The sequence below is a fragment of the Pelodiscus sinensis genome, chromosome 4, assembly GCF_049634645.1.
Source record: "Pelodiscus sinensis isolate JC-2024 chromosome 4, ASM4963464v1, whole genome shotgun sequence".
Taxonomy (NCBI): Eukaryota; Metazoa; Chordata; order Testudines; family Trionychidae; genus Pelodiscus; species Pelodiscus sinensis.
In genome coordinates this window covers 31,127,636-31,138,206 of record NC_134714.1, presented here as the reverse complement: position 1 = coordinate 31,138,206, position 10,571 = coordinate 31,127,636, and the positions used below count along the sequence as shown (strand labels likewise).

The window sequence follows — 10,571 nt, the reverse complement described above, 5'->3', positions numbered from 1 at the left end:
GAGCTAAGGGAGGTCAGTATGTTCTGCATAGGCATTTACACAACTGCTGTGATAGCTGAGCACCTGCTCAAATTCAGAGACCACACACAACCCCAGTTTTAATAGAATACACTTTTTTAAGTTAAAAAGAACTCAACCACCTCACCAATTACTAAGTTGAAAAGGAGTGTCGTAGAAAAAAAAAGTCAGAATTGTACTCAAGGAAGAGGACCAGGTAAACATTATAAAAACCACAACCAACAACAAAATTAGTTGTAAACACACATTTTTATTTATTACCGATGTATCTAGAATAGATGTTAAACATATACTAAAATGTCAATATATAAGAGAACATGACCAGCTATATTTTAAACAAGGCTCAGTGTCAGAAGACAAGCTTAAGTAATTTTAAATGCTACTAATTCTTCTCTTTAGAGAAGACTTTGTAATGAATAGTTTCTTGCCCTTCACTTTCCCTCCGCCTATTAGCAGTGCTGACCAGGACTGTAGGAAGCAACAGATGTAAACAACAATGCTGTTTTACAATACTGCTGTTTTCATGAAAGGAGATACTTTGGACATATTAAAATAGATCACTGCTTTTTCTGTAAAGGCCAAATCCTGTTCTCATTAAAAATCAGCTGGCCAAATTCATCTGATGTAAATCAGTATAGCCTACGATGAGTTGGGCTCCATAGCAATTTTGTAATTGACATCAATGGGAGCAGGATTACATTTTTGTTTCCTAACTCTGAGAATCCATGGATAAAATATTACAATCTTGTTTCCGTTTTCTATAGCAGGTGAAACACACACATACCTCATTGCATTTCTCCCTCTCCTATATTTTTGGTCAAAATGTCAATGAAAATTTGTTAAAAGCTGGAAAGTTTCAGCCAACAATATAGCCAGTCAAAAAAATAGAAAGACATTTCATGAACCTTCCCTGCATCAAACTGTTAAACATTACAGGACTATCAGTAAGATATATGTTTTTCCACTAGAATTTTTTCTGTCCCCTCAGTTGTTCCTTCACACAGCCAGTGCGCGCCTCTCTCCCCCCTCCCTCCACTCTCATTCCAAAAGCACACTCATTCCAATCCAAATGTGAAAACTCATCATGGGTGAGTAGGATTGAATTTAGACAAAATGATTTTACCTATTCCTTATTGGTTATTTATTTAGAGTAAGCAGACAGTATCTGTGCGATCTGTATTAATATTGTAGAATGAAATGGTGAGAGAAGTGAAAGGTGGTGTTTTTTTTTTTTAAACACATTCCAATAATTACCAGAGAGCAAAAAAGTTTGTGGAATTTAGATGTCTATATATTAGACATGCATCTTATTTTTGGATTAAAGACCAAAGTAAAATTACTGTTGTTCTGAATAAACAGGTACTTGAAGATATGGAATGAAAAAGAAGCTAGATTTAGCAATGGCATGCCAAGATGGCACCACAAAAATAAATAAATATTGGTACCATTTGCAACAATCTCTCTCAATCTGTTTCAGTTTCTTATAACTATTAAAATGTAGTCTCACTTTTGGCCTGCCTCAAATAAAACCTGAGTACTACAGTGTACTGCATTCTTTATTGAATATTCAATAAGCACTTCTATATCAGTAAATCTTTGCTCATTCCACAGTACGTTAGTCTGGTTTTAATAAAATGTAAGTAAGCTACCACATTTTTTATTAGATAGGAGGAAGTGGTCTAGGTTTTAAAAAATACAAATGGACACATGTATCCGCTAATACTGGCCCCAATCCCAGGTCTTGTTCTGGCCATTTTGCCCCATTCCATGGACACAAAGCAGCCAACAGATCCAGCCCATAGGGAGATCATTGGATGACACTGAGTAGCCATAGTAACTTTTACAGTGCCATTCCACTCCCTGTGTCAGAACAGCAGAGGCAACTGAAAGAAGAGATAATCCATTCCTGGCAGCTATCCCTGGCTGACTGCTACTAGTTAACACAGGGTAGAGCAGTTTTTGGCCTCTAATTACTATTTGGGGTGATCCCAGCATCCCACTCCTTGGCAGTGCTATGTGCTCCTTGGCTTCAGCTGAGACTCTACCCCATGAAGTTTGCTCTTTCATAGAGATGTTCAAATACAGTCAACGCTCATATGACCCCTCAATTTTAATGGAGGGGCTCCAAAATGGAAATACCTTGAATATTAGTGGCCGCCTGCCTTCAGTGTGAGCCTGCCCTACTAAAGACTTCACATATAGGCCCACACCAGAGAACAATGTTTTATTTTTTAAATTGTTTTCTATTTGAAATAATCAGGAATACCATGTTTGTATTTCCCTGTTTTCGTGCAGGTCTCAGGAGGAATAGAGTACTCTCAACCCTTAAATGGAAGTGAGATGTTGCAACTTTAATAAAGGCATCTTTTCTTCTATTTATTTAGCAGTTACTTACAAAAATGCTTAGTCAGACTTCATAACTAACATTTTTCCTTTCAGTCCAGTTTCATTTGTTTGGTGTCAAAGTGATCATAATTTTGCCAGTTCTCCAGTCATCCGCAGACACATCCGGGGAAGAGGAGAACTGAGTTTCTACTGTAACTAAATAAGTTCAGAAAGAAAACTTTTGGGAAAAGGCCAAAACCAAAAACACATGTGCAACCCCTTTTCAGACTTCTATAAAGAGGTATAAATTGCAAAAGGGCATGAACTCAGTTCCCTCACCCCATCTTTAAAATAAGCTTTAATTTACATAAAGATTAACAACTAATCCTGCTTGGAAAATAATCAACAACAGTTCACTTTTCAAGGTGGCTTTTTACTTCAGGTGTACAGTTTCACTAATTCCGACCTGTTGTCATACCAGTATTTTACCAGGGTATTCTGTAGCTCTGATCCCTTTTCTTTTTGGCTTTTGTGCGTTAACAGTTATGAGATACAAGTCCAGACTTCCTGAAACAAGCATTGAAGTAGGCTGTATTTTTCCCTCTTATCTGATTAATTCATTTTAAGAGTGTGGAGTTTCTTGTATCAAGTCCATATCAGCTCTGAATTCATCTCTGACATCTTCAGGATGGATTAATGTTATGCCATTTAATGGTAACCTTTTCAGGGTTTATAATTGCATCTCTCCACTGATTTGCTGCTTCATTACTACTGCTATTAGAGCTTAGCCAGACCTGTGGTAAGAAACAAAAGCAATAGCTGAGTTGTCAGAGATTACGTTACTAGCAGCCTCAGGCAATCCCCTAGCATTACTTCTGACCAGTGATTGTGCATGCATATAATGAAAGCTAGCATGTATCTGCAGAGTATAACAAAATTCTGTCAAAGTTTGTATGGTCCAACCTGAGGGCTGAGAACACAGGGTATAAGAACAGAGTTCAATTTCTGCCTCAGAGAGAGTGACTAGAGTGTGGTGGAATCACAGGGAACAACATACATATTTCTACTTTGCAACAAACTGCCAGTTAAGCACCATTTGCTATCTCTGAATTCCACGGGTGCTACAAGTCAACGCTCAGGAGGAGTCTCAGAACTTTAGACTGCGGGTGGCTCTACAGTACTTGCATGATGCATTTCAAATTCACAGTTTAAAAAAAAAAAAAATCAGATATGCCCTAATTGTGCATTTCCTTGACCTTAGTGGACTTCTTGCCTGAATGACAGAATGGGTGATATAATATCTTGTATTGGACAGACTTCTATTGAGGAGAGACACACAAGGTTTGGGCTTTGCTCCAGGTCTGGGAAAGGAACTCAGCAAATCATAACTAAACACAAGGTGGAACCAGGGCCATCCCTAACAATGCTGATACCCTACATAGCCCAGGACCAGCACCATGAAAGGGGGAGTGGTTGTTTCAGAGGCAAAAAGCTAGGGTTGCCAATTCGCCCAGAGTGGATGGACTGGACACTGTTTGTTACAATGGCATCTGGTCCATCTCATCCAGGAGAGTTAGCTACTCTGGAGCAGGGCAGGAAGGGGGGCTCACCCCCACAGAAGTGTGACTGTGAGCTGGAGGACTCAAGAGGAGCAGTGGGCGGCTGCACAGCCAGCTGCAGAAAAGCAGTGCTTAGTAGGAGAAACCACTGCTTCTCTCCAGCTGCTAATTGCAGGGCCACCCTCTTTTCCTTGAGTCCTCCGGCCAATGCTTGTGTCACTTGCATCACCTGGTGAACAGGGGCTTGAAACAGCCCACCTGGGGGAAGCCCACCTGAGACACAGGGCTGAGGGCTGCTGGGCTGGTGCTGAGACTACCAGGGGTGAGGGGAAGTTGGAGGGAGAAGCTGTGGCCACTGGAGCCCATATGCAGAATCTAGCTGCATAGTGATAGAAATTTGATCTGAGGAAGTGGGTCTGGCCCACGAAAGCTCATCATCTAATAAACCATCTTGTTAGTCTTTAAAGTGCTACATTGTCCTGCATTTAGCTGCATAGGGCACCACAAAATTGTGGTACCCCATGTGGCTGCAGGTTTTGTGTATTGGTAGGGACAGCCCTTGGTGGAACAAATTGCTTATCATGAGTAGTCAACACACATTCTAGGAGACCATTCCAGGGGAAGTGGCCAGAATAACAAGTGAAGGAATGTGCCCATACCACGTATAGTCATGCAAGAAAAATCAGTTATCAGCAGTGTTCAAGTAACAGACAGCTGGTACAGAACAAGGAAATGAAGAGCAGCGCAAAGGAGGAAGTTTCTGTTTAATAATCTCCCTTCCATATGCACAAAGAGTTTCTATTAACTAAAGTTATTGGGATAAAACAGATAAAACTTTTCATTCTTTGCTCCATGCTTCAGAGGACTAATCCATCTAATACAAATCCCAATAGATTACACTATAATTGTTGTTAAAATACACCATGCATACACAATGTTGGCTCTCAGGACAGTTAGTGGGAATTTCACAACCCAGGAGACTACAGGATTAGGTCCTTTGTATACCTAATATCACAAAATAACTCCTTTCTGCATTAAAATAGTCATGCTTATGATCAAAGACATGCCTACAATATGCACAGTCTAAGCTTTGTCTTAGAATGCCATCCAATTAAACACCACAATCTCAAAAAAAAAAAAATGAAGCTATTGGCTTCAGCTATAGTCATCTTTTTTCAGCTCTACAGCCAATTGTTTGCAAATCATTTTTTTCTGTGGCCATGTTTCATGTCGCCTGTGTTATATAGCAGTGTCAGTTTAAGTATAAACAAGCCTTCCCACATCAATTCTAAACAGCAGAGGTGGTGCATTTTTATTTTTTTTTAGGAAAAAAATAAGATATTGAGAACAGCTCTGCAAATCAAGACAAAGTGACAAAGCTTGAGAACTGCAACATCATGCCCAAGATATTATTTATCCCAAATTAAAATAGCTAAAAAGGATGTGTCTATCCTCCGGCCCTTTTTTTTAAAAAAAATATAGTTTTACTGACAGGATCACAATGAGATCCAGCACAGGTGTGGAATTCTGCTCTGTCCAGCCTGGGGAATTCATCTTACTCAAGCTAAGATATGGCCTTCATAGCATATACAGCACTCCAGTAACTGTGTAAGTTTCAAATGTCATAAAAACAAGGTGTACCGATACAATGGTAAGTTACATGTTTACTATGTAAATTGCATGGTACTTCAGAGGGACATTATAAAGGTAGCAAAGCTCTCAAATAGATAATTTAGGTTCTAAAAGTCAGATAGCACTGGAAGTGGATTATCAGGCCTGACCAGTTGGTCATTAAAGCAAGAAGGGAGGAGCGAATAGACAGGAAGTTGGGAGGGGAGATTTTAAAAAACGAAACTCTTCACTAGTAAAATAAATGTGGCCACCCAGTACTTTCAAGATGATGTAAAGGAAATCACCAGCATAAAATAAAATACTGTGCATTCCACTCAAGCATTTTATTAACAAACAAACAATTATGGAGGATCAAGATAACCATGGAACTCTGATTAAGTCTCGTGTACTCTAAACTGTGCTAGTTTCAACAACCACTGCAATAGATTTCTGAATTTCCTGCTTCCCTTTCAGGGACTTGAAAAGGAAACAAAGGTAACATTTAATATTCTGAATTGTAGGGGAAGGGAGGGAAGGCAGTCATTTAAGCTCCTGACATTTCCTTCTATGCATACATGTGAGAGCACTGCAAGCTGATATACCCTTTTTTTTTTGTAGAGGCTATTCAGAGTTGCGGAGCTCCTGTGAATGTTTCATTAGTTTAACTTCAGACAGTCTAAGTTATTGTCTACACTACAGACCTTACAGTAGCACAGCTGTACAGTTGCACCTGCACTGTGGTAAGATCTCCTGCATAGACATTATGCTAACAGAAGAGAGCTGTCCTGCCCAGAGGAGACTGGTGAAGGAGGGCACCACTTGCTCCGCTGTTGCCAGTAAGAGTGAAGGGAGAGGTGTATCTCCCCGCTACTCTACCTGTTGGTTGCTGGTCAGCCCTTTTACCCATGGTTTGAGGGGGACCCCTTTGTGTCCCACATGTCACTTATGCTCCTGCTGCATAATTAACTCACCCCTAACATCAATGGTAGCTTTATTGGCAGGCGAGCATTTCCAGTTGCCATAGCGCTGTTCATACCAGCACTTTCATTAGTGAAACATTCATGGATCAGGAGGATTTTTTTCCTCGCACCTTTGACTGACAAATGTTTTACTGACTAAAGTAGTAAGGTAGACAAAGCCTTAGTTGGTTAGGTATTCCACAAGGAGGAGTTTATCTGTATGTATGTGTGCATGAGAGAGAGCACAAGACTGGTATTTCACAGAGTGGGATTCTTCAGGGTAAGAAGGGGAGGGAATAATCAATAGTGCTGTGAGGTATTAAGTGCCTTCTGAAGGGCAATAAGCACCCTCAACTACCTCTGCATGGGCCTTGTAGGAGCTCAGCACCACTCAGGAGATGCTCACATCATTGTAGAACAGGGCCCAAAGCTGGTACTAGCTGTTTAATCTCTGAGTGTCAACCATTTCATTCAATATACAATTCAAAAATATGAAGAGCATTTACTTTAGTGAAGGGCTTGACAGGATTGCTATTTAGCTCATATTAAGTAGATTTTTAACCTCTGGATTTCATGATAGTTACCAGTGGTTGGGGGAACAACAAAAACTAACCTGTCCCAGGAAGTGTTTTCTTCTTACTGAGGTCCTGCTGTAGAGTTTGATAAGAAAATTAATTCCTTGTTCATTCTGACTGACTGGAAAAATCATAGTTTCTCCCCACTTCACTCGGCCATTGGTGGGCTTCAGTAGACGAGTCTTTTTCTTATAAACCAACCCTTCTGTACTAAACATTGAAACCTTCACAAAGAAATCTAGGATAAAGGAAAAATGTGACACAGAGAGGTTAGCCCACTAAATCCTGACAAGGTTCATGTGTGTAGTTAATAGTCTAATAATTACTTAAAAGCTGAGCCAAATGAGTTCCTTTACTTAAACATTACAAGATCCATACAATAGCTTTCATTAAAAAACAGACATGCCTAATATATTCAATAATGTTGAAAAGATTAACATAGCATCCAAATCGTAAGGGCAGGCTAATGCTCTTGCATGTTAATATTAGGAGAAAAGAAAAGCCCAAACATAGAATAAAACCAAACATTTAATCTAGCCTGACATCTAAGGAAACAAATCTTGGCAATGGAAATCTACTGTGCTATTTAATATTAACCCGAGGTTTGTGCGGAATGTTACGAATTGCCAGCTGTTCAAGCAGTACTCTACCTGTTACAAATACTTCTAGACAGGAGGTATGAGACAGCTGACGTACGTACTTAAAGAGAGTGGTGTGGATGAGCTTGGGAGGCTTTGGGCTTCAAGAATCTGTAACTGAATCCTGCTGTTTATAGCTTGAAAACAGACTCCAATTTGAAGTTCTGCATTGCACACCTATAAAAAGAAGAATTTTGCTTTATTGTCTGGATTAAGTTGCATATAAACACTCAAGAAACATTAATTTACTTATACAGATATTTAAATAAACAGATGCCAAATTTCTGAATACTGAGGTATAGACAGATATACAATACTTTATACCATGAATACCCTGACTCTTACCCAATGTGTTTATGGGCTTTGAGCTTTTTTATGTAAAATGTATTTGTTCCATAAACAAATATAGTGTAAATATAATAAGACGTCTGAGTTTAACAAACACTGCACAAGTGAAATGGTCAGGACAAATTTTGAGACCTGTTGCTGTGTCTTAGCAAGCTCTATAAAAATAATGGTAATGAATGATTAGACATTATTTCCAGTATCTCACCCCCTCTTTTCAAGTATTAGGATGGAACTTCATGAACAAAATCTGGAAGCAAAATTTAGACTTTTAACCAGGCAAACTGCCACAGAATTCTTCCTGAAATGCAAAACCTCAGGAGCTGGCTCTTTATGAGTTAGTTTGTATTTAAGAATTCATCTGAATCCTACCATTAGTTATGTAATGCTGTCTAGTGTCACACAGAGGATTATAGCTTCAGGTGATGAATGAGGAGCATTTATGAATATTCAACAACATCTACATTTGGCAAACTACAAGTATCATTTACAAAGGAACATTACTGATTTATTCAGATGTAGTTTGCTTCCAAATGTATTAACTAAAATTTGATTTATAAAAAATATGAGCATGTGGGCACATTTTCACATCAGAGATATATTTGGGGGAACTCCCCACAATGAAAATTAAGATGACTCTATTGTTGTGACACACAATTCTGTAACAACTGTCATGCTGTGGGTATGTCACCACACTGGGCTTCGTAATAGCAATAAGTAAAACAAACCTTTCATTACATTTCTCAAAGGATAGCTTTATTGTAGTTTCTGATTTAATCAGGCCTATAAATTAACACAGGTTTTATTATTCTTTCCTGTAACACTGAGCCACCAGCTGCTGTTTATTGCTCAGTTAACTGCCTGAGTTATTGCTCCAAAGCACGTAGTTTGAATACATACCATTTACATGGTCAAAACATCAAAATGGAGCAAGTAATTACTAATACTTCTTAGTACTTTTAATCCATAACACTTCAGGCCCTGTCTACTTTGCATGAACAATAAATTTCCCCAGTTGCCAGAGTGTGGTGTGCTTTCCAACAGCTGGTTGCAGCGCTGCACCCCACAAGAAGCTGAATTTCAGGAGTTTAGTTATAAAAAGTGTTCTGTTGTAAAGGGTTTGTTTTTTTGGGTTTTTTTTGGAGGGGGGGGGGGGACAAATACAAACTGGTGGAAAATATTTAGTATAACACTCCAATTTCCAGAATTAATCTTACACTTGTTATTTGACTTTTCATCTCTCCTTCTAGTGTATGTGATAACAGTAGCAACCACGGTATATGGTATATAACTAGTGATCTGTCACTTACTGAAACTTTGGACGGAGGCATTATATCCAACCAATAATCTGATTCCTGTGCATTGAGTTCTCGTAGTGGCAGGGCACACTCTCCAATTGTTTTCTTCCGGGGAGCCTGAGTTTGTATTTTAAACACTAGTTTTACAGTCTGCAGAATTTGCAGTTTGATAGTAAACACAAACGTTTCCATGAATTCAATGTCCTGGAAGAAAATACACATATGTAATAGAGCAGTACAAAACAGTCAAAACAATGAAAAGCCCTATACAGCATGAAACCCAGAAAACATAGGTTAAGTCCTACAGTAGGTATAACTGGAAATATTCTTAGGCTGTGGCCATGTCTGCACTGCCACTGTACTACACTGCACCGCACCTTTCTGGCTGAGAGCTGTGGAAACCCTCCTCCCTGCCACCTAAGTGCAGCAAGTTACAATGCTGTAAAGCACCAGTGTACATGGGGGCTCTCAGCACTGTTAGCTACTCTGCTCATTTAGGCAGTTTACCTGGAGCACTGGGAGAGCCGTCTCCCAGGGCTGGAGACATGGTCATACTTTCACATTAAAGTGCTGCTGCAGCATTACTTAATGTTTTAAGTGTAGACTTGGCCCGTGTCTTCAATGGATAAAAAAAAGTGTATTTTTACAGCTAGATAACTATCATGGACTAACTATCTTGTGTAAAATCCTAGTAGTGACAACTCTCTAGACTCTTTTTTGCAGTGTAACTACGCAAGGATTGGAATGTGAGAGATCAATCGTGTGAAACTCTGAAATAAAACACATGCACAAAGACTCACTGTAAACCAAAGAGTTTTTGTTTCCTAGAATTTCATCTCATGGTAAACACACGCCTTTTTTGGCAGAGCAGATAAAGGTTTACAAAGTTCTCAGTCAGGACATTCTCTGCCCTGTGCTGATTGGCTGTCTGCTTCCACCCATCTCTTTCATTATTTCACTTCAGCCTCACCTCTGCCTGCCCGCCACTCTCTTTTCTCTGTCCCACCTATCTTTACCATCTGTGGTGACTTTCTTTATAGCTAACTCCCTCTTTACCAGCCACCCCCCAAAAATGCAACAAAACAAAACAAATAAATGGTGATACCAACATGGAAGTTTTCAAACCATTCCTTAGCTTCTGTGTTACACCTCTGGCTTCTTCCAGGTGTCTGGCCTTTTCTTTTAGGCCAAGAGTCCTTTGGGACAGGTGTTATCTACTACTCTGCCTATCCATTGCCCTGTA

General features: G+C 39.4%; 1 protein-coding gene across 3 annotated transcripts in view; it reads right to left on the bottom strand.

Annotated features, from left to right (window-relative positions):
• Window positions 1-248: 248 nt before the first annotated feature.
• The window catches only part of TC2N (tandem C2 domains, nuclear), a 45,336-nt gene continuing 35,013 nt past the window's right edge, over window positions 249-10,571 (bottom strand). For all 3 annotated transcript variants that reach the window (XM_006133650.4, XM_006133651.4, XM_006133649.4), the window contains exons 9-12: window positions 9,341-9,532; window positions 7,748-7,862; window positions 7,086-7,285; window positions 249-3,137 (exon numbers count right to left, since the gene is read on the bottom strand). In XM_006133650.4, coding sequence (XP_006133712.1) covers window positions 3,027-3,137; window positions 7,086-7,285; window positions 7,748-7,862; window positions 9,341-9,532 — 618 coding nt within the window. In that variant the 3' untranslated portion in view covers window positions 249-3,026. The remainder of the gene's footprint in view (window positions 3,138-7,085; window positions 7,286-7,747; window positions 7,863-9,340; window positions 9,533-10,571) is intronic.